This window comes from Oncorhynchus mykiss, chromosome 4 (genome assembly GCF_057628025.1).
Source record: "Oncorhynchus mykiss isolate SJ-2025 chromosome 4, ASM5762802v1, whole genome shotgun sequence".
In the NCBI taxonomy this organism is placed as follows: domain Eukaryota; kingdom Metazoa; phylum Chordata; class Actinopteri; order Salmoniformes; family Salmonidae; genus Oncorhynchus; species Oncorhynchus mykiss.
The window spans coordinates 93,890,148-93,915,000 of NC_143025.1; the positions used below are offsets into that span (position 1 = coordinate 93,890,148).

Consider the following 24,853-nt stretch of genomic DNA (forward strand, 5'->3'; position numbering starts at 1 on the left):
AGTCTAGTGTATATAGTCTGGTGTATATAGTCTAGTGTATATAGTCTGGTGTATATCGTCTAGTGTTTAGGATAGTCTAGTGTATATAGTCTAGTGTGTATAGTCTAGTGTGTATAGTCTGGTGTATATAGTCTGGTGTATATAGTCTGGTGTATATAGTCTGGTGTATATAGTCTAGTGTTTATAGTCTGGTGTATATAGTCTAGTGTATATAGTCTAGTGTATATAGTCTGGTGTATATAGTCTAGTGTATATAGTCTAGTGTATATAGTCTAGTGTATATAGTCTAGTGTTTATAGTCTGGTGTATATAGTCTAGTGTATATAGTCTAGTGTATATAGTCTAGTGTATATAGTCTAGTGTATATAGTCTGGTGTATATAGTCTAGTGTATATAGTCTGGTGTATATCGTCTAGTGTTTAGGATAGTCTAGTGTATATAGTCTAGTGTGTATAGTCTAGTGTGTATAGTCTGGTGTATATAGTCTGGTGTATATAGTCTGGTGTATATAGTCTAGTGTATATAGTCTGGTGTATATAGTCTAGTGTATATAGTCTGGTGTATATAGTCTAGTGTATATAGTCTGGTGTATATAGTCTGGTGTATATAGTCTGGTGTATATAGTCTAGTGTATATAGTCTGGTGTATATAGTCTAGTGTATATAGTCTGGTGTATATAGTCTAGTGTATATAGTCTGGTGTATATCGTCTAGTGTTTAGGATAGTCTGGTGAATATAGTCTGGTGTATATAGTCTGGTGTATATAGTCTGGTGTATATAGTCTGGTGTATATAGTCTGGTGTATATAGTCTGGTGTATATAGTCTGGTGTATATAGTCTAGTGTATATAGTCTGGTGTATATAGTCTAGTGTATATAGTCTGGTGTATATAGTCTAGTGTATATAGTCTGGTGTATATCGTCTAGTGTTTAGGATAGTCTGGTGTATATAGTCGAGTGTATATAGTCTGGTGTATATAGTCTGGTGTATATAGTCTAGTGTTTAGGATAGTCTGGTGTATATCGTCTAGTTTTTAGGATAGCCTGGTGTATATAGTCGAGTGTTTAGGATAGTCTGGTGAATATAGTCTGGTGTATATAGTCTGGTGTATATAGTCTGGTGTATATAGTCTAGTGTTTAGGATAGTCTGGTGTATATCGTCTAGTGTTTAGGATAGCCTGGTGTATATAGTCGAGTGTTTAGGATAGTCTGGTGTATATAGTCTAGTGTTTAGGATAGCCTGGTGTATATAGTCGAGTGTTTAGGATAGTCTGGTGTATATAGTCTAGTGTTTAGGATAGCCTGGTGTATATAGTCGAGTGTTTAGGATAGTCTGGTGTATATAGTCTAGTGTTTAGGATAGCCTGTTGTATATAGTCGAGTGTTTAGGATAGTCTGGTGTATATAGTCGAGTGTTTAGGATAGCCTGGTGTATATAGTCTAGTCTATATTGTCATTGTGTGACGCAGGCCTGTATTGTTTTTCTGTAACAGAATGAAAACCTGGGTCTCTGACTAATGGATATCCTTTGTATCTGTCATACAAGGTGTGTGTGTGTGTGAGAGAAATCATTTGAATGGTGATTGTGCTGTGTAGAAATGATGCGTTATCTTTGAATTTTTTGTACGTAGCAAACGTGTGTGTGTGTGTGTGTGTGTGTGTGTGTGTGTGTGTGTGTGTGTGTGTGCGTGTGCGTGTGCGTGTGCGCATGCGCGTGCGAGTGTGTGTGTGTGTGTGTGTGCCTTGCAGCTTAGTGGAGTTGAGTCAGGGGAAATATTTTTTTATTCTTATGTCTTTGTAAAAAAAAAAATGTGTCGCCTCTGGTGACACGATTCCTCTGCAGCAAAGCTGGGACTGCAGGCCCTGAAAATAACATGATACTGGAAGAGAGCTCTCTGGGAACGCCAGATAGCAGAACTAACAGCTGTCTGTGTTGAATCCTGTCTCTGGGAACGCCAGATAGCAGAACTAACAGCTGTCTGTGTTGAATCCTGTCTCTGGGAACGCCAGATAGCAGAGCTAACAGCTGTCTGTGTTGAATCCTGTCTCTGGGAACGCCAGATAGCAGAACTAACAGCTGTCTGTGTTGAACCCTGTCTCTGGGAACGCCAGATAGCAGAACTAACAGCTGTCTGTGTTGAATCCTGTCTGTCTGTCTGTGTTGAATCCTGTCTGTCTGTCTGTGTTGAACCCTGTCTGTCTGTCTGTGTTGAATCCTGTCTCTGGGAATGCCAGATAGCAGAACTAACAGCTGTCTGTGTTGAATCATGTCTGTCTGTCTGTGTTGAATCCTGTCTGTCTGTCTGTGTTGAACCCTGTCTGTCTGTCTGTGTTGAATCCTGTCTCTGGGAACGCCAGATAGCAGAACTAACAGCTGTCTGTATTGAATCCTGTCTGTCTGTCTGTGTTGAACCCTGTCTGTCTGTGTTGAATCCTGTCTGTCTGTGTTGAATCCTGTCTGTCTGTGTTGAATCATGTCTGTCTGTCTGTCTGTGTTGAACCCTGTCTGTCTGTGTTGAATCCTGTCTGTCTGTGTTGAACCCTGTCTGTCTGTCTGTGTTGAATCCTGTCTGTCTGTCTGTGTTGAATCCTGTCTGTCTGTCTGTGTTGAATCCTGTCTGTCTGTCTGTGTTGAATCCTGTCTGTCTGTGTTGAACCCTGTCTGTCTGTGTTGAACCCTGTCTGTCTGTGTTGAACTCTGTCTGTCTGTCTGTGTTGAACCCTGTCTGTCTGTCTGTCTGTGTTGAACCATGTCTGTCTGTCTGTGCTGAAACCTGTCAGTCTGTCTGTGCAGAATCCTGTCTGTCTGTCTGTCTGTGTTGAATCCTGTCTGTCTGTCTGTGTTGAACCCTGTCTGTCTGTGTTGAACCCTGTCTGTCTGTGTTGAACCCTGTCTGTCTGTCTGTGTTGAATCCTGTCTGTTTTTCTGTGTTGAACCCTGTCTGTCTGTGTTTAACCCTGTCTGTCTGTGTTGAACCCTGTCTGTCTGTGTTGAACCCTGTCTGTCTGTCTGTGTTGAACCCTGTCTGTCTGTCTGTTGAATCCTGTCTGTCTTTCTGTGTTGAACCCTATCTGTCTGTCTGTCTGTGTTGAATCCTGTCTGTCTGTCTGTGTTGAATCCTGTCTGTCTGTCTGTGTTGAACCCTGTCTGTCTGTCTGTGTTGAATCCTGTCTGTCTGTCTGTGTTGAATCCTGTCTGTCTGTCTGTGTTGAATCCTGTCTGTCTGTGTTGAACCCTGTCTGTCTGTGTTGAACCCTGTCTGTCTGTGTTGAACTCTGTCTGTCTGTCTGTGTTGAACCCTGTCTGTCTGTCTGTCTGTGTTGAACCCTGTCTGTCTGTCTGTCTGTGTTGAACCATGTCTGTCTGTCTGTGCTGAAACCTGTCAGTCTGTCTGTGCAGAATCCTGTCTGTCTGTCTGTCTGTGTTGAATCCTGTCTGTCTGTCTGTCTGTGCTGAATCATGTTTGTCTGTCTGTCTGTGCTGAATCCTGTCTGTCTGTCTGTCTGTGTTGAATCCTGTCTGTCTGTCTGTCTGTGCTGAATCCTGTCTGTCTGTCTGTCTGTGTTGAATCCTGTCTGTCTGTCTGTCTGTGCTGAATCATGTTTGTCTGTCTGTGCTGAATCATGTTTGTCTGTCTGTGCTGAATCATGTTTGTCTGCCTGTGCTGAATCATGTTTGTCTGCCTGTGCTGTATCATGTTTGTCTGCCTGTGCTGAATCCTGTCTGTCTGTCTGTCTGTACTGAATCATGTTTGTCTGCCTGTGCTGTATCATGTTTGTCTGCCTGTGCTGAATCCTGTCTGTCTGTCTGTCTGTGCTGAATCCTGTCTGTCTGCCTGTGCTGAATCATGTTTATCTGTCTGTGCTGAATCATGTTTGTCTGCCTGTGCTGAATCCTGTCTGTCTGTCTGTCTGTGCTGAATCCTGTCTGTCTGTCTGTGCTGAATCCTGTCTGTCTGCCTGTGCTGAATCATGTTTATCTGTCTGTGCTGAATCATGTTTGTCTGCCTGTGCTGAATCATGTTTGTCTGCCTGTGCTGAATCCTGTCTGTCTGTCTGTCTGTGCTGAATCCTGTCTGTCTGTCTGTGCTGAATCATGTTTGTCTGCCTGTGCTGAATCATGTTTGTCTGCCTGTGCTGAATCCTGTCTGTCTGTCTGTCTGTGCTGAATCCTGTCTGTCTGCCTGTGCTGAATCCTGTCTGTCTGTCTGTCTGTGCTGAATCATGTTTGTCTGCCTGTCTGTGTTGAATCCTGTCTGTCTGTCTGTCTGTGCTGAATCCTGTCTGTCTGTCTGTCTGTTCTGAATCCTGTCTGTTGTTTTTGCCAGCGGAGACGAGGATGTGGTGAATGATTACCCAGAACCCCTCATGGTGTTGGAGGGCATGGTCACTGCAGTGCACAACCACGTCCAGAGCGGGTGAGAGAGACTCAACCACACACTGCTTTAGCTGCTGCTATAACACACACATAACACGTATCTGTCTGTCTGTGTCTCTGTCTGCCTGTCTGTCTGTATCTCTGTCTGTCTGTATCTCTGTCTGACTGTCTCTCTGTCTCCCAGTGACTCTGTGGTCAGTTCTGATGACCTGTTGGCGTGGTTACGGCCGTTCTGCAGCGATGGCTCTCGTGCGGTGCGACCACGTATCGAGGTTCTGCAGATTCTGGAGAATAACTTCAGTCTTAGGGACAGTGACGTTCATCTGCTGCTACTCTACAGGACCCAAGCTGTACTGAAGGATTTACAGGTAACACTCATTCTAGGGCTGTCCCCGACAACAACAACAACAACAACATTTTGGTGTATCCAGAGTCGTCTGATCTTTTGACCAATTGACGGGTGAAATGTTTTTAAACGTGTATTTTTCCACATATAGACACACCTTTATGCGTTATAATAAATAAAACATTGTGCGCTGATCTTGTCTGATGCTTTAAGCACACTGTTTAATAATATAATTAAGACACACAAATGACTCAAGAGGGAGCTAGAGATCAAGATAAGCAATAAACCTGTTCCTGACCGTGCTCCTCCTGCTTCCCAGATTCTGCCGTTACGCTCCTGGAGTTGACGGTCATCGACAACACCAGGGGTCGGCAACCTTTCTCGTGTGGAATTTATCGTACCGTTTCTACCGATCTCGTGTGGAATTTATCGTACCGCTTCTACCGATCTGCGCCAGTTATGATTTTCTGATGCACTTTTTCATTTCAATTATAATAACCTTGTATCTCTAAGTCATTTGTCATGTTATTTATCTAAATCTAATTTCAACCTAAATGAAAATGATACAAATCAAAAATGTTTCTAATGCAAGAGTGCCTGCCTCTGCCAAATGGACAGATTGTATGATAGGCTCCATCGTGAGTCATCGGCAGCTGAAGAACTTAGCGCAGAATGCAGAGAGAGGCCTATATACCAATGCATGTAACTGATATTGCCAACTAGGGGTAAAAATAGCCGACATAAAGCCAACAAATGAAAATATCGCAGGTAGAAAATATCCTGATTTAAAAGAATGATCCTATATATCACATTGGCTTAACATGGCAGTTAGTTCATGTTCTTTCAATCGCATTCTACTCCACCTGTCTGCATCGAACTTGAAACATTGTGTCAACTATCAACTGGGACCGACTCAAAGCTTGCACGAGCAAACTAGCAACATTGTATCAACTGGGACCGACTCGAAGCTTGCACGAGCAAACTAGCAACATTGTATCAACTGGGACCGACTCAAAGCTTGCACGAGCAAACCAGCAACATTGTATCAACTGGGACCGACTCAAAGCTTGCACAAGCAAACTAGCAACATTGTATCAACTGGGACCGACTCGAAGCTTGCACGAGCAAACCAGCAACATTGTATCAACTGGGACCGACTCAAAGCTTGCACGAGCAAACTAGCAACATTGTATCAACTGGGACCGACTCAAAGCTTGCACGAGCAAACCAGCAACATTGTATCAACTGGGACCGACTCAAAGCTTGCACGAGCAAACTAGCAACATTGTATAAACAGGGACCGACTCAAAGCTTGCACGAGCAAACTAGAAACATTGTATCAACTGGGACCGACTCAAAGCTTGCACGAGCAAACTAGCAACGTTGTATCAACTGGGACCGACTCAAATCTTGCACGAGCAAACTAGCAACGTTGTATCAACTGGGACCGACTCGAAGCTTGCACGAGCAAACTAGCAATATTGTATCAACTGTTCTGGGGCCTTTCCCGGTCCAGTTAGCTCCGGGTTTCCGTTATGGAAATGTGGCGCTGGACATTTTGCCGGGCCCATAATTTTAGTTAAGAACAAATTATTATTTTCAATGACGGCCTAGGAACAGTGGGTTAACTGCCTGTTCGGGGGCAGGGTAGCCTAGTGGTTAGAGAGTAGGGGCGGCAGGGTAGCCTAGTGGTTAGAGTGTAGAGGCGGCAGGGTCGGGGATTTGAACTTACAACCTTCCGGTTACTAGTCCAACACTCTAACCACTAGGCTACCCTGCCGCCCCTCCACTCTAACCACTAGGCTACCCTGCCGCCCCTACACTCTAACCACTGGGCTACCCTGCCGCCCCTACACTCTAACCACTAGGCTACCCTGCCGCCCCTACACTCTAACCACTAGGCTACCCTGCCCCCCCTACACTCTAACCACTAGGCTACCCTGCCGCCCCTACACTCTAACCACTAGGCTACTCTGCCGCCTCTCCACTCTAACCACTAGGCCACCCTGCCGCCTCTACACTCTAACCACTAGGCCACCCTGCCACCTCTACACTCTAACCACTAGGCTACCCTGCCGCCTCTACACTCTAACCACTAGGCTACCCTGCCGCCCCTACACTCTAACCACTAGGCTACCCTGCCGCCCCTACACTCTAACAACTAGGCTACTCTGCCGCCTCTCCACTCTAACCACTAGGCTACCCTGCCGCCCCTCCACTCTAACCACTAGGCTACCCTGCCGCCCCTCCACTCTAACCACTAGGCTACCCTGCCGCCCCTCCACTCTAACCACTAGGCTACCCTGCCGCCCCTCCACTCTAACCACTAGGCTACCCTGCCGCCTCTCCACTCTAACCACTAGGCTACCCTGCCGCCCCTCCACTCTAACCACTAGGCTACCCTGCCGCCCCTCCACTCTAACCACTAGGCTACCCTGCCGCCCCTCCACTCTAACCACTAGGCTACCCTGCCGCCCCTCCACTCTAACCACTAGGCTACCCTGCCACCCCTACACCCTACACTCTAACCACTAGGCTACCCTGCCGCCCCTCCACTCTAACCACTAGGCTACCCTGCCGCCCCTCCACTCTAACCACTAGGTTACCCTGCCGCCCCTATAGCACCATCCACTTGCCGGACCCATATGCACTGGATGCTCTCTGCTAGAGCCAATAAGACGGCCTATAGACTAACTGTTGTTCGCTCAACTAAAAGACAGATTCACGTATTTTCATCGTCTTCTGCTTTCCAAACTATATTTTTCTGCGATTGTATTTTGAAGTGTTTCTATATGAACGGTTTTGATTGACAGGTCCAGGTTGCCCACAGGTCCAGGTTGCCCACAGGTCCAGGTTGCCCACAGGTCCAGGTTGCCCACAGGTCCAGGTTGCCCACAGGTCCAGGTTGCCCACAGGTCCAGGTTGCCCACAGGTCCAGGTTGCCCACAGGTCCAGGTTGCCCACAGGCCTGGCTGGACACCTCTCTACGTTTCACAGACAGTCCTGTGGGCAACCTGGACCTCTCTACGTTTCACAGACAGTCCTGTGGGCAACCTGGACCTCTCTACGTTTCACAGACAGTCCTGTGGGCAACCTGGACCTCTCTACATTTCACAGACAGTCCTGTGGGCAACCTGGACCTCTCTACATTTCACAGACAGGCCTGTGGGCAACCTGGACCTCTCTACATTTCACAGACAGTCCCAAATCAACAATCATCTCGTGTTGCTGCCTTTCCAAAACAATACACAGCTTTATTTTTAAAGGCTAGGGGAAGCTAATGATTCTGTGTGGTCAAATCATGCGATATGGACCTGCTTAGTGGATGAGTCCACTGAGACAGAGCGTAGCCTAGCAACCTGTCGACCAACAGCCTAGCAACCAAACAATCTCTGTCGACCAACAGCCTAGCAACCAAACAATCTCTGTCGACCAACAGCCTAGCAACCAAACAATCTCTGTCGACCAAAAGCCTAGCAACCAAACAATCTCTGTCGACCAACAGCCTAGCAACCAAACAATCTCTGTCGACCAACAGCCTAGCAACCAAACAATCTCTGTCGACCAACAGCCTAGCAACCAAACAATCTCTGTCGACCAACAGCCTAGCAACCAAACAATCTCTGTCGACCAACAGCCTAGCAACCAAACAATCTCTGTCGACCAACAGCCTAGCAACCAAACAATCTCTGTCGACCAACAGCCTAGCAACCAAACAATCTCTGTCGACCAACAGCCTAGCAACCAAACAATCTCTGTCGACCAACAGCCTAGCAACCAAACAATCGATCAGTCGACTAAATGGGGTCAGCCCTGACACAAACAAACAGGCGGCATCGTCGTGGGCGGCTGGTCTGTTTCTGTCTAGACAGGTGTGGGCTTGCGCTGGTTTACTGATTGGGAACACTCCTGACGTTAGGCCCACTGTAAAGAGCACAGACAGTCAGACCTAGATCTACAAAATGTCTTCATGAATGTTTGTGAAAACAGTACTGAGTGTGAACCGCTCTCATGTGAAGCACTGTAATAGACTGCTTTCCCACTACATGTCTGACTGACATGGGGAGTCTCTTTTTCCCTGGGTGTTTTCCTCCTGCAGTCTGACATGGGGAGTCTCTCTTTCCCTGGGTGTTTTCCTCCTGCAGTCTGACTGACATGGGGAGTCTCTCTTTCCCTGGGTGTTTTCCTCCTGCAGTCTGACATGGGGAGTCTCTTTTTCCCTGGGTGTTTTCCTCCTGCAGTCTGACTGACATGGGGAGTCTCTCTTTCCCTGGGTGTTTTCTTCCTGCAGTCTGACATGGGGAGTCTCTTTTTCCCTGGGTGTTTTCCTCCTGCAGTCTGACTGACATGGGGAGTCTCTTTTTCCCTGGGTGTTTTCCTCCTGCAGTCTGACTGACATGGGGAGTCTATTTTTCCCTGGGTGTTTTCCTCCTGCTGTCTGACTGACATGGGGAGTCTCTTTTTCCCTGGGTGTTTTCCTCCTGCTGTCTGACTGACATGGGGAGTCTCTTTTCCCTGGGTGTTTTCCTCCTGCTGTCTGACTGACATGGGGAGTCTCTTTTTCCCTGGGTGTTTTCCTCCTGCTGTCTGACTGACATGGGGAGTCTCTTTTTCCCTGGGTGTTTTCCTCCTGCTGTCTGACTGACATGGGGAGTCTCTTTTCCCTGGGTGTTTTCCTCCTGCTGTCTGACTGACATGGGGAGTCTCTTTTTCCCTGGGTGTTTTCCTCCTGCTGTCTGACTGACATGGGGAGTCTCTTTTTCCCTGGGTGTTTTCCTCCTGCAGTCTGACTGACATGGGGAGTCTCTTTTTCCCTGGGTGTTTTCCTCCTGCAGTCTGACATGGGGAGTCTCTTTTTCCCTGGGTGTTTTCCTCCTGCAGTCTGACTGACATGGGGAGTCTCTTTTTCCTGGGTGTTTGTTCCATCTTCCTACAGAAATGTAGAGCGTTGTCCCATTCCCTTATGAGCTTCCTGTTGTAATTATTGCCGGGGAGGCAGGAGCATGGGGACAGAGCTGGGGGAGAGGGGGAGTTGGGAATTGAGAGGCAGTGAGAAAGGCATCCTTCTGATGCCTCCCTGGGGGGGGGTGAGTGGGGAGGAGGTGTGGCCAAGGGAAAGAGGACGAGGGAGGGAGAGGAAAGACGAGTTTTTGAGTTTTCCCCCTCTGCCCCCCAGTCCCCGAACTAATCAGTACAGCTCTGCCATTGTCGCTCCGGCTGGGCATGCCACACACACACTAAAATACCATAAACCACACACACACACACACTAAAATACCATAAACCACGCACGCACACACACACACACACACACACACACACACACACACTAAAATACCAGAAACCATGCACGCACACACACACACTAAAATACCATTAACCACGCACACACACACACACACTAAAATACCATTAACCACGCGCACACACACACACTAAAATACCATTAACCACGCACACACACACACACACTAAAATACCATAAACCATGCACACACACACACACACACACTAAAATACCATAAACCATGCACACACACACACACACACTAAAATACCATAAACTACACGCACACAGAAGCATGTACGAACTCACCACACAACTCTCCCGCACGCACACACACACACACAGACCCCAGATGTTGAGTATTAATGAGTCTAATTCAAATCTTGACATTCGGGCAGTGGGGGAGGGAGGGGGCAGTGGGGGAGGGAGGGGCAGTGGGGTGGGGAGGGACAGTGGGGGAGAGAGGGACAGCGGGGGAGGGAGGGAGGGACAGCGGGGGAGGGAGAGGGACAGCGGGAGGGAGGGGCAGTGGGGAGGGAGGGGCAGTGGGGAGAGACAGAGGCAGTCTGTCCTCATCTCTCTCAGGGTCCTGTCTGTCTGAGGGAGAGGAGAGTCTGTCCTCATCTCTCTCAGGATCCTGTCTGCCTGAGGGAGAGGAGAGTCTGTCCTCATCTCTCTCAGTGTCCTGTCTGTCTGAGGGAGAGGAGAGTCTGTCCTCATCTCTCTCAGGGTCCTGTCTGTCTGAGGGAGAGGAGAGTCTGTCCTCATCTCTCTCAGGGTCCTGTCTGTCTGAGGGAGAGGAGAGTCTGTCCTCATCTCTCTCAGGGTCCTGTCTGTCTGAGGGAGAGGAGAGTCTGTCCTCATCTCTCTCAGGGTCCTGTCTGTCTGAGGGAGAGGAGAGTCTGTCCTCATCTCTCTCAGGGTCCTGTCTGTCTGAGGGAGAGGAGAGTCTGTCCTCATCTCTCTCAGGGTCCTGTCTGTCTGAGGGAGAGGAGAGTCTGTCCTCATCTCTCTCAGGGTCCTGTCTGTCTGAGGGAGAGGAGAGTCTGTCCTCATCTCTCTCAGGGTCCTGTCTGTCTGAGGGAGAGGAGAGTCTGTCCTCATCTCTCTCAGGGTCCTGTCTGTCCGATGGAGAGGAGAGTCTGTCCTCATCTCTCTCAGGGTCCTGTCTGTCTGAGGGAGAGGAGAGTCTGTCCTCATCTCTCTCAGGGTCCTGTCTGTCTGAGGGAGGGGAGAGTATGTCCTCATCTCTCTCAGGGTCCTGTCTGTCTGAGGGAGAGGAGAGTCTGTCCTCATCTCTCTCAGGGTCCTGTCTGTCTGAGGGAGAGGAGAGTCTGTCCTCATCTCTCTTAGGGTCCTGTCTGTCTGAAGGAGAGGAGAGTCTGTCCTCATCTCTCTCAGGGTCCTGTCTGTCTGAGGGAGAGGAGAGTCTGTCCTCATCTCTCTCAGGGTCCTGTCTGTCTGAGGGAGAGGAGAGTCTGTCCTCATCTCTCTCAGGGTCCTGTCTGTCCGAGGGAGAGGAGAGTCTGTCCTCATCTCTCTCAGGGTCCTGTCTGTCTGAGGGAGAGGAGAGTCTGTCCTCATCTCTCTCAGGGTCCTTTCTGTCTGAGGGAGAGGAGAGTCTGTCCTCATCTCTCTCAGGGTCCTGTCTGTCTGAGGGAGAGGAGAGTCTGTCCTCATCTCTCTCAGGGTCCTGTCTGTCTGAGGGAGAGGAGAGTCTGTCCTATTCTCTCAGGGTCCTGTCTGTCTGAGGGAGAGGAGAGTCTGTCCTCATCTCTCTCAGGGTCCTGTCTGTCTGAGGGAGAGGAGAGTCTGTCCTCATCTCTCTCAGGGTCCTGTCTCAGGGTCCCTGCTGCTGTTTCACTGTTAAACCATCATAGATGGTATTAGTGATGCTTTTTCACTGTATCAGACCATCATAGATGGTATTAGTGATGTTCTTTCACTGTATCAGACCATCATAGAATGTATTAGTGATGCTGTTTCACTGTTAAACCATCATAGATGGTATTAGTAATGCTGTTTCACTGTATCAGACCATCATAGATGGTATTAGTGATGTTCTTTCACTGTATCAGACCATCATAGATGGTATTAGTGATGCTGTTTCACTGTATCAGACCATCATAGATGGTATTAGTGATGCTTTTTCACTGTATCAGACCATCATAGATGGTATTAGTGATGCTTTTTCACTGTATCAGACCATCATAGATGGTATTAGTGATGCTTTTTCACTGTATCAGACCATCATAGATGGTATTAGTGATGCTGTTTCACTGTATCAGACCATCATAGATGATATTAGTGATGCTTTTTCACTGTATCAGACCATCATAGATGGTATTAGTGATGCTGTTTCACTGTATCAGACCATCATAGATGGTATTAGTGATGCTCTTTCACTGTATCAGACCATCATAGAATGTATTAGTGATGCTGTTTCACTGTATCAGACCATCATAGAATGTATTAGTGATGCTGTTTCACTGTTAAACCATCATAGATGGTATTAGTGATGCTGTTTCTCTGTATCAGACCATCATAGATGGTATTAGTGATGCTCTTTCACTGTATCAGACCATCATAGATGGTATTAGTGATGCTGTTTCACTGTTAAACCATCATAGATGGTATTAGCGTCGGCAACAAAGCGTAATTAAATTGTTGCCAGCAGCACAGTTCGTCACCAACGCCCTGGTTAACATGAAAACAGCCTAACCAGCTCTGCTAGGGAGAGTGAGGTGTTGTCTCGTTTGTGTCTGGAAGCAGCTTGGGTGCTTGACTGTCGTCGTGAGGTCAGAACGCTCGGATCAACCCTACTCCTCGTCCAGTGTGCGCTCTGAAAGTAATGTTCAGTGAGCTGTTCTCTCATTACGTCTGGAAGTAGCTAGCCTGTTAGCTTGGGTGCTTGACAGCTGTTAGTACAGAACGCTCGGTGGGGCTAAAGCTTCAGAGGGTGTGAACGATGCTGAATGGGTGGGGCTAAAGCTTCAGAGGGTGTGAACGATGCTTCAGAGGGTGTGAACGATGCTGAATGGGTGGGGCTAAAGCTTCAGAGGGTGTGAACGATGCTGAACAGGTGGGGTTAAAGCTTCAGAGGGTGTGAACGATGCTGAACGGGTGGGGCTAAAGCTTCAGAGGGTGTGAACGATGCTGAATGGGTGGGGCTAAAGCTTCAGAGGGTGTGAACGATGCTTCAGAGGGTGCGAACGATGCTGAATGGGTGGGGCTAAAGCTTCAGAGGGTGTGAACGATGCTGAATGGGTGGGGCTAAAGCTTCAGAGGGTGTGAACGATGCTGAACGGGTGGGGCTAAAGCTTCAGAGGGTGTGAACGATGCTGAATGGGTGGGGCTAAAGCTTCAGAGGGTGTGAACGATGCTTCAGAGGGTGCGAACGATGCTGAATGGGTGGGGCTAAAGCTTCAGAGGGTGTGAACGATGCTGAATGGGTGGGGCTAAAGAAGAGTTCTTCACTACATACCAAAACATTCAAAGAAGAGCTCTTCACTACATACCAAAACATTCAAAGAAGAGCTCTTCACTACATACCAAAACATTCAAAGAAGAGCTCTTCACTACATACCAAAACATTCATAGAAGAGTTCTTCACTACATACCAAAACATTCAAAGAAGAGTTCTTCACTACATACCAAAACATTCAAAGAAGAGCTCTTCACTACATACCAAAACATTCAAAGAAGAGTTCTTCACTACATACCAAAACATTCAAAGAAGAGCTCTTCACTACATACCAAAACATTCATAGAAGAGTTCTTCACTACATACCAAAACATTCAAAGAAGAGTTCTTCACTACATACCAAAACATTCAAAGAAGAGCTCTTCACTACATACCAAAACATTCAAAGAAGAGCTCTTCACTACATACCAAAACATTCAAAGAAGAGCTCTTCACTACATACCAAAACATTAAAAGAAGAGCTCTTCACTAGATACCAAAACATTCAAAGAAGAGCTCTTCACTAGATACCAAAACATTCAAAGAAGAGCTCTTCACTACATACCAAAACATTCAAAGAAGAGCTCTTCACTACATACCAAAACATTCAAAGAAGAGCTCTTCACTACATACCAAAACATTCAAAGAAGAGTTCTTCACTAGATACCAAAACATTCAAAGAAGAGCTCTTCACTACATACCAAAACATTCAAAGAAGAGTTCTTCACTACATACCAAAACATTCAAAGAAGAGCTCTTCACTACATACCAAAACATTCAAAGAAGAGCTCTTCACTACATACCAAAACATTCAAAGAAGAGCTCTTCACTACATACCAAAACATTCAAAGAAGAGTTCTTCACTACATACCAAAACATTCAAAGAAGAGCTCTTCACTACATACCAAAACATTCAAAGAAGAGCTCTTCACTACATACCAAAACATTCAAAGAAGAGTTCTTCACTACATACCAAAACATTCAAAGAAGAGTTCTTCACTACATACCAAAACATTCAAAGAAGAGTTCTTCACTACATACCAAAACATTCAAAGAAGAGTTCTTCACTACATACCAAAACATTCAAAGAAGAGCTCTTCACTAGATACCAAAACATTCAAAGAAGAGCTCTTCACTACATACCAAAACATTCAAAGAAGAGTTCTTCACTAGATACCAAAACATTCAAAGGCCATTTTTCTCAAAAGTGAGTTTACAAGTTTATCAACTTTCAAAGCAGAATTACTTTCCCATTGTTCCTCAAATGTAGTATATGATATACCGTTTTGTAGCTCAGAGTTTCCAATGTAAAAAAAAACTCCCTTTCTAATTTTACTACATAAGACCAATTTGAGCCGGTCGGTCTCATTGTGTGTTAGGAGATGCACAAAGTACCAAGGAATCCTAACAGAGACATTTCCTGGTGACCCGCATTCTGCCAGGAGTGGAGTAAATCCCGTGGATTATCTTGAATTGCAGTAGTTTATGTCATAGGTTATAGGAGCAGGTTTGAACGTGTTCACGTATCTCTAACCAAAAATACTTCTCAACAGTTTCTATTTCTTTAGTTCTGTTTCCCATTTTTTTTCCTTCTAGGTTCTGAACCATCAGGTAGAGTTTTAAATCAATATAACTTTAGTATAACCTGGCAATCAGCATCATTATTTTTGTATTTTTTTTTCTATGCTAGAGGCTTTTAGGTTCGTCCTCATTCTTTTGAAGTGATTTAATTAGATTTCTGTGTTGTAATAATTTGAAGAAAATGGTATTGGATAAACCCACATTTGTCTTGTTATTGATTGAATGACTGGAGAGAGTCATTCTAATACATATGCCCGACATTCATGATGCCGTTTCGGAACCAGGGCTTGAAGGTATTGTTATTAAATGCTGGAGGTAACGCGGGGTTGCCTAGCGATATGGCTTTCTTCCATTTCATGAATATATATGAATATATGTAAATTTACAATCATTGGATTGGTCTGTTTTCTTCTTCTTCTTTTAACCCCAGTAGTGAATATATTTTAAATCATACCGTAGTACATTTATAAGTTTAATACTGCTCCAAGTCCAGTAATAGTCTTCTGTCTGTTGTTTAAGTGAAGCCAAGTCCAGTAATAGTCTTCTGTCTGTTGTTTAAGTGAAGCCAAGTCCAGTAATAGTCTTCTGTCTGTTGTTTAAGTGAAGCCAAGTCCAGTAATAGTCTTCTGTCTGTTGTTGTTTAAGTGAAGCCAAGTCCAGTAATAGTCTTCTGTCTGTTGTTCAAGTGAAGCCAAGTCCAGTAATAGTCTTCTGTCTGTTGTTTAAGTGAAGCCAAGTACAGTAATACATCTTCACAAGTGGTAGACAAACATCTCCTGCTAAATAGAGGGAGGTGTACAACATTACATTTGACTCAGTCTTTACAATTACAAATGAAGTTGGGAGTAGGACTTTTATTAAAATAAGTTGGGTGGAGTTGAAACTGGTACGGCTGGAATGAATACGGCAACCTTGGTATAATATCCATTTAGATTTGTATTACAGAGTAATAGAGTTCTCTAACGTAGAAATAGGGAGAGTTCTCTAACGTAGAAATAGGGAGAGTTATCTAACGTAGAAATAGGGAGAGTTCTCTAACGTAGAAATAGGGAGAGTTCTCTAACGTAGAAATAGGGAGAGTTATCTAACGTAGAAATAGGGAGAGTTCTCTAACGTAGAAATAGGGAGAGTTCTCTAACGTAGAAATGGGGAGAGTTCTCTATCTAACGTAGAAATAGGGAGAGTTCTCTAACGTAGAAATAGGGAGAGTTCTCTAACGTAGAAATAGGGAGAGTTCTCTAACGTAGAAATAGGGAGAGTTCTCTAACGTAGAAATAGGGAGAGTTCTCTAACGTAGAAATAGGGAGAGTTCTCTAACGTAGAAATGGGGAGAGTTTTCTATCTAACATAGAAATAGGGAGAGTTCTATATCTAACATAGAAATAGGGAGAGTTCTCTAATGTAGAAATGGGGAGAGTTCTCTATCTAACATAGAAATAGGGAGAGTTCTCTATCTAACATAGAAATAGGGAGAGTTATCTAACGTAGAAATAGGGAGAGTTCTCTAACGTAGAAATGGGGAGAGTTTTCTATCTAACATAGAAATAGGGAGAGTTCTATATCTAACATAGAAATAGGGAGAGTTCTCTAATGTAGAAATGGGGAGAGTTCTCTATCTAACATAGAAATAGGGAGAGTTATCTAACGTAGAAATAGGGAGAGTTCTCTAACATAGAAATAGGGAGAGTTCTCTAACGTAGAAATAGGGAGAGTTCTCTAACGTAGAAATAGGGAGAGTTCTCTAACGTAGAAATAGGGAGAGTTCTCTAACGTAGAAATAGGGAGAGTTCTCTAACGTAGAAATAGGGAGAGTTCTCTAACGTAGAAATAGGGAGAGTTCTCTAACGTAGAAATAGGGGGAGTTCTCTAACATAGAAATAGGGAGAGTTCTCTAACGTAGAAATAGGGAGAGTTCTCTAACATAGAAATAGGGAGAGTTCTCTAACGTAGAAATAGGGAGAGTTCTCTAACGTAGAAATAGGGAGAGTTCTCTAACGTAGAAATAGGGAGAGTTCTCTAACGTAGAAATAGGGAGAGTTCTCTGAATATAGGGAGAGTTCTCTAACATAGAAATAGGGGGAGTTCTCTAATGTTGAAATAGGGGGAGTTCTCTATCTAACATAGAAATAGGGAGAGTTATCTAACGTAGAAATAGGGAGAGTTTTCTAACATAGAAATAGGGAGAGTTCTCTAACATAGAAATAGGGAGAGTTCTCCAACATAGAAATAGGGGGAGTTCTCTATCTAACATAGAAATAGGGAGAGTTTTCTAACATAGAAATAGGGAGAGTTCTCTAACATAGAAATAGGGGGAGTTCTCTATCTAACATAGAAATAGGGAGAGTTATCTAACGTAGAAATAGGGAGAGTTCTCTAATGTAGAAATAGGGAGAGTTCTCTATCTAACATAGAAATAGGGAGAGTTATCTAACGTAGAAATAGGGAGAGTTCTCTAACATAGAAATAGGGAGAGTTCTCTAATGTAGAAATAGGGAGAGTTCTCTATCTAACATAGAAATAGGGAGAGTTATCTAACGTAGAAATAGGGAGAGTTCTCTAACATAGAAATAGGGAGAGTTCTCTAACGTAGAAATAGGGAGAGTTCTCTAACGTAGAAATAGGGAGTTATCTAACGTAGAAATAGGGAGAGTTCTCTAACATAGAAATAGGGAGAGTTCTCTAACGTAGAAATAGGGAGAGTTCTCTAACGTAGAAATAGGGAGAGTTCTCTAACGTAGAAATAGGGAGAGTTCTCTAACGTAGAAATAAGGAGAGTTCTCTAACGTAGAAATAGGGAGAGTTCTCTGAATATAGGGAGAGTTCTCTAACGTAGAAATAGGGAGAGTTTTCTAACATAGAAATAGGGAGAGTTCTCTAACATAGAAATAGGGGGAGTTCTCTATCTAACATAGAAATAGGGAGAGTTCTCTAACATAGAAATAGGGGGAGTTCTCTAACATAGAAATAGGGGGAGTTCTCTATCTAACATAGAAATAGGGAGAGTTTTCTAACATAGAAATGGGGAGAGTTCTCTAACATAGAAATAGGGGGAGTTCTCTATCTAACATAGAAATAGGGAGAGTTTTCTAACATAGAAATAGGGGGAGTTCTCTAACATAGAAATAGGGGGAGTTCTCTATCTAACATAGAAATAGGGAGAGTTCTCTAACATAGAAATGGGGAGAGTTCTCTAACATAGAAATAGGGGGAGTTCTCTATCTAACATAGAAATAGGGAGAGTTCTCTAACATAGAAATGGGGAGAGTTCTCTAACATAGAAATAGGGGGAGTTCTCTATCTAACATAGAAATAGGGAGAGTTTTCTAACATAGAAATGGGGAGAGTTCTCTAACATAGAAATAGGGGGAGTTCTCTATCTAACATAGAAATAGGGAGAGTTTTCTAACATAGAAATAGGGAGAGTTCTCTAACATAGAAATAGGGGGAGTTCTCTAACATAGAAATAGGGGGAGTTCTCTATCTAACATAGAAATAGGGAGAGTTCTCTAACATAGAAATGGGGAGAGTTCTCTAACATAGAAATAGGGAGAGTTCTCTATCTAACATAGAAATAGGGGGAGTTCTCTAACATAGAAATAGGGGGAGTTCTCTAACGTAGAAATAGGGAGAGTTCTCTAACGTAGAAATAGGGAGAGTTCTCTAACGTAGAAATAGGGAGAGTTCTCTAACGTAGAAATAGGGAGAGTTCTCTAACGTAGAAATAGGGAGAGTTCTCTAACGTAGAAATAGGGAGAGTTATCTAACGTAGAAATAGGGAGAGTTCTCTAACGTAGAAATGGGGAGAGTTCTCTATCTAACATAGAAATAGGGAGAGTTATCTAACGTAGAAATAGGGAGAGTTCTCTAACGTAGAAATAGGGAGAGTTCTCTAACGTAGAAATAGGGAGAGTTCTCTAACGTAGAAATAGGGAGAGTTCTCTAACGTAGAAATAGGGAGAGTTCTCTAACGTAGAAATGGGGAGAGTTTTCTATCTAACATAGAAATAGGGAGAGTTCTATATCTAACATAGAAATAGGGAGAGTTCTCTAATGTAGAAATGGGGAGAGTTCTCTATCTAACATAGAAATAGGGAGAGTTCTCTATCTAACATAGAAATAGGGAGAGTTATCTAACGTAGAAATAGGGAGAGTTCTCTAACGTAGAAATGGGGAGAGTTTTCTATCTAACATAGAAATAGGGAGAGTTCTATATCTAACATAGAAATAGGGAGAGTTCTCTAATGTAGAAATGGGGAGAGTTCTCTATCTAACATAGAAATAGGGAGAGTTATCTAACGTAGAAATAGGGAGAGTTCTCTATCTAACATAGAAATAGGGAGAGTTATCTAACGTAGAAATAGGGAGAGTTCTCTAACATAGAAATAGGGAGAGTTCTCTAACGTAGAAATAGGGAGAGTTCTCTAACGTAGAAATAGGGAGAGTTCTCTAACGTAGAAATAGGGAGAGTTCTCTAACGTAGAAATAGGGAGAGTTCTCTAACGTAGAAATAGGGAGAGTTCTCTAACGTAGAAATAGGGAGAGTTCTCTAACGTAGAAATAGGGGGAGTTCTCTAACATAGAAATAGGGAGAGTTCTCTAACGTAGAAATAGGGAGAGTTCTCTAACATAGAAATAGGGAGAGTTCTCTAACGTAGAAATAGGGAGAGTTCTCTAACGTAGAAATAGGGAGAGTTCTCTAACGTAGAAATAGGGAGAGTTCTCTAACGTAGAAATAGGGAGAGTTCTCTGAATATAGGGAGAGTTCTCTAACATAGAAATAGGGGGAGTTCTCTAATGTTGAAATAGGGGGAGTTCTCTATCTAACATAGAAATAGGGAGAGTTATCTAACGTAGAAATAGGGAGAGTTTTCTAACATAGAAATAGGGAGAGTTCTCTAACATAGAAATGGGGAGAGTTCTCCAACATAGAAATAGGGGGAGTTCTCTATCTAACATAGAAATAGGGAGAGTTTTCTAACATAGAAATAGGGAGAGTTCTCTAACATAGAAATAGGGGGAGTTCTCTATCTAACATAGAAATAAGGAGAGTTATCTAACGTAGAAATAGGGAGAGTTCTCTAATGTAGAAATAGGGAGAGTTCTCTATCTAACATAGAAATAGGGAGAGTTATCTAACGTAGAAATAGGGAGAGTTCTCTAACATAGAAATAGGGAGAGTTCTCTAATGTAGAAATAGGGAGAGTTCTCTATCTAACATAGAAATAGGGAGAGTTATCTAACGTAGAAATAGGGAGAGTTCTCTAACATAGAAATAGGGAGAGTTCTCTAACGTAGAAATAGGGAGAGTTCTCTAACGTAGAAATAGGGAGTTATCTAACGTAGAAATAGGGAGAGTTCTCTAACATAGAAATAGGGAGAGTTCTCTAACGTAGAAATAGGGAGAGTTCTCTAACGTAGAAATAGGGAGAGTTCTCTAACGTAGAAATAGGGAGAGTTCTCTAACGTAGAAATAAGGAGAGTTCTCTAACGTAGAAATAGGGAGAGTTCTCTGAATATAGGGAGAGTTCTCTAACGTAGAAATAGGGAGAGTTTTCTAACATAGAAATAGGGAGAGTTCTCTAACATAGAAATAGGGGGAGTTCTCTATCTAACATAGAAATAGGGAGAGTTCTCTAACATAGAAATAGGGGGAGTTCTCTAACATAGAAATAGGGGGAGTTCTCTATCTAACATAGAAATAGGGAGAGTTTTCTAACATAGAAATGGGGAGAGTTCTCTAACATAGAAATAGGGGGAGTTCTCTATCTAACATAGAAATAGGGAGAGTTTTCTAACATAGAAATAGGGGGAGTTCTCTAACATAGAAATAGGGGGAGTTCTCTATCTAACATAGAAATAGGGAGAGTTCTCTAACATAGAAATGGGGAGAGTTCTCTAACATAGAAATAGGGGGAGTTCTCTATCTAACATAGAAATAGGGAGAGTTCTCTAACATAGAAATGGGGAGAGTTCTCTAACATAGAAATAGGGGGAGTTCTCTATCTAACATAGAAATAGGGAGAGTTTTCTAACATAGAAATGGGGAGAGTTCTCTAACATAGAAATAGGGGGAGTTCTCTATCTAACATAGAAATAGGGAGAGTTTTCTAACATAGAAATAGGGAGAGTTCTCTAACATAGAAATAGGGGGAGTTCTCTAACATAGAAATAGGGGGAGTTCTCTATCTAACATAGAAATAGGGAGAGTTCTCTAACATAGAAATGGGGAGAGTTCTCTAACATAGAAATAGGGGGAGTTCTCTATCTAACATAGAAATAGGGAGAGTTCTCTAACATAGAAATAGGGAGAGTTCTCTAACATAGAAATGGGGAGAGTTCTCTAACATAGAAATAGGGAGAGTTCTCTATCTAACATAGAAATAGGGGGAGTTCTCTAACATAGAAATAGGGGGAGTTCTCTAACGTAGAAATAGGGAGAGTTCTCTATCTAACATAGAAATAGGGGGAGTTCTCTAACATAGAAATAGGGGGAGTTCTCTATCTAACATATAAATAGGGATAGTTTTCTAACATAGAAATAGGGAGAGTTCTCTAACATAGAAATAGGGGGAGTTATCTAACATAGAAATAGGGAGAGTTCTCTAACATAGAAATAGGGAGAGTTATCTAACATAGAAATAGGGAGAGTTTTCTAACATAGAAATAGGGAGAGTTCTCTAACATAGAAATAGGGAGAGTTATCTAACGTAGAAATAGGGAGAGTTCTCTAACATAGAAATAGGGAGAGTTCTCTAATGTAGAAATAGGGAGAGTTCTCTATCTAACATAGAAATAGGGAGAGTTATCTAACGTAGAAATAGGGAGAGTTCTCTAACATAGAAATAGGGAGAGTTCTCTAACGTAGAAATAGGGAGAGTTCTCTAACGTAGAAATAGGGAGAGTTCTCTAACGTAGAAATAGGGAGAGTTTTCTAACATAGAAATAGGGGGAGTTCTCTATCTAACATAGAAATAGGGAGAGTTCTCTAACATAGAAATAGGGGGAGTTCTCTATCTAACATAGAAATAGGGAGAGTTCTCTAACATAGAAATAGGGGGAGTTCTCTATCTAACATAGAAATAGGGAGAGTTCTCTAACATAGAAATAGGGAGAGTTCTCTAACATAGAAATAGGGGGAGTTCTCTATCTAACATAGAAATAGGGAGAGTTCTCTAACATAGAAATAGGGAGAGTTTTCTAACATAGAAATAGGGAGAGTTCTCTAACGTAGAAATAGGGAGAGTTTTCTAACATAGAAATAGGGAGAGTTCTCTAACATAGAAATAGGGGGAGTTCTCTATCTAACATAGAAATAGGGAGAGTTCTCTAACATAGAAATAGGGGGAGTTCTCTATCTAACATAGAAATAGGGAGAGTTCTCTAACATAGAAATAGGGAGAGTTATCTAACGTAGAAATAGGGAGAGTTCTCTAACGTAGAAATAGGGAGAGTTCTCTATCTAACATAGAAATAGGGAGAGTTCTCTAACATAGAAATAGGGAGAGTTCTCTAACATAGAAATAGGGGGAGTTCTCTATCTAACATAGAAATGGGGAGAGTTCTCTATCTAACATAGAAATAGGGAGAGATCTCTAACAGAAATGGGGAGAGTTTTCTATCTAACATAGAAATGGGGAGAGTTCTCTATCTAATATAGAAATAGGGAGAGTTCTCTAACAGAAGTAGGGAGTGTTCTCTATCTAACATAGAAATAGGTTGAGTTCTTGAACGTAGAAATGGGGAGAGTTTTCTATGTAACATAGAAATGGGGAGAGTTCTCTATCTAACATGGAAATGGGGAGAGTTCTCAAACATAGGGAGAGTTCTCTAACATAGAAATGGTGAGAGTTCTCAATCTAACGTAGAAATGGGGAGAGTTCTCTAATGTAGAAATGGGGAGAGTTCTCTATCTAACATAGAAATAGGGAGAGTTCTCTAATGTAGAAATGGGGAGAGTTCTCTATGTCTGAACATCAGAATCAATCTTATCTATTAACGGAGAGTAGTTGATTTTATATGCCTCCTCCATGCTGTCGGTGCGCCCAGGGGATTTCATGTGTGTCTTCATGTGTGTCTTCATGTGTGCCATTTCCACTGAAATCTACTTTCCAAGCTTGAGAAGTCATAATTAGAAATGGGCATTATTTTAATCCTAGTAAAGTGCCATGTGTCCAACAGTTGCAAAAGAAACGACAGAGAATGTTCTGGTTCAGATAAATACAGTGAAATGTCATCTGCATACAATGACATCACATGTTGATCTCCACCAATCTCTATGCCCCTGGAGATGACATCACATGTTGATCTCCACCAATCTCTATGCCCCTGGAGATGACATCACATGTTGATCTCCACCAATCGCTATGCCCCTGGAGAAAACCACGAGTTGTATTTATTGATGCTAAAGAAAAATAGACAAAGGTCATCCCTGTCTGGTTCCTTCTTGATAACTGAAATATTACAGAGATCTGTCCATTTGTTCATTTAGCTGCTTTAGGGGATTTATACAATAGCTCAATCCAGGAAATAAATACTGGACCAAAACTAAACTTTAAAAAATTAAATAATAATTAAACAGCCACCAAATATGCCCATTCCTATTCTATTGATACTGTCCCTTCCGGAACGTTCCATTTCCTGGTATGATGATCCGAGGAGGTGGCCTGAAGACACACTATTCCATATGAAACCTGTAGGCTCTGATTGAATCAACGTTTGGATTACACAGAATCCGCATGACATTGAATCCCTTATATTTTAAGTAGGGTGAGATTGTAGTCAGACTTACTGAATGGGGAAGTTCATATTTCTCTAGCGCTGCTGTGAGGGTAAGTAACATAGGATTTAGTCATTTGGGATGGAAGTGTGTAGAAAAGTCCTCTGGGAATCCATCATTACCAGTAGATTTCACATTTTGCAGATCACCAGCTCACCTCGGGAATCGTTCCTCTGATTCACTTCTAATTGGCCTTATTAAGGAAATTGTCTATCTTTCTTTGAACTTTTGTTTTTCGGGTTTGATACAGTTTGGGATAAAAATGTTTTATAAAGACTTGAGTTAATTTCAGAAGAATCCATTGTTATGCTCCCATCTGGGGTCCATTGTTATGTGCCCATCTGGGGTCCATTGTTATTCTACCATCTGGGGTCCATTGTTAAGGTCCCATCTGGGGTCCATTGTTATTCCACCATCTGGAGTCCATTGTTATGCTCCCATCTGGGGTCCATTGTTATGCTCCCATCTGGGGTCCATTGTTATTCTAACATCTGGGGTCAATTGTTATTCTACTATCTGGGGTCCATTGTTATTCTACCATCTGGGGTCCAGTGTTATTCTACCATCTGGGGTCCATTGTTATTCCACCATCTGGGGTCCATTGTTATTCTATCATCTGGGGTCCATTGTTATTCCACCATCTGGGGTCCATTGTTATGCTCCCATCTGGGGTCCATTGTTATTCCACCATCTGGAGTCCATTGTTATGCTCCCATCTGGGGTCCATTGTTATGCCCCCATCTGGGGTCCATTGTTATGCTCCCATCTGGGGTCCATTGTTATGCTCCCATCTGGGGTCCATTGTTATGCTCGAATCTGGGGTCCATTGATATTCTACCATCTGAGGTCCATTGTTATGCTCCCATCTGGGGTCCATTGGTATGCTCCCATCTGGGGTCCATTGTTATGCCCCCATCTGGGGTCCATTGTTATGTCCCATCTGGGGTCCATTGTTATGCTCCCATCTGGGGTCCATTGTTATGCTCCCATCTGGGGTCCATTGTTATGCCCCCATCTGGGGT

At 43.3% G+C, this 24,853-nt stretch overlaps 1 protein-coding gene across 1 annotated transcript in view; it reads left to right on the forward strand.

Moving 5' to 3' along the window:
* nbas (NBAS subunit of NRZ tethering complex) overlaps positions 1-24,853 on the forward strand; it is a 296,853-nt gene that overhangs the window by 242,174 nt on the left and 29,826 nt on the right. Inside the window, 2 exon segments of the mRNA XM_090233327.1 lie at positions 4,329-4,418; positions 4,563-4,746. Of these exon segments, the coding sequence (XP_090089453.1) occupies positions 4,329-4,418; positions 4,563-4,746 (274 nt within the window).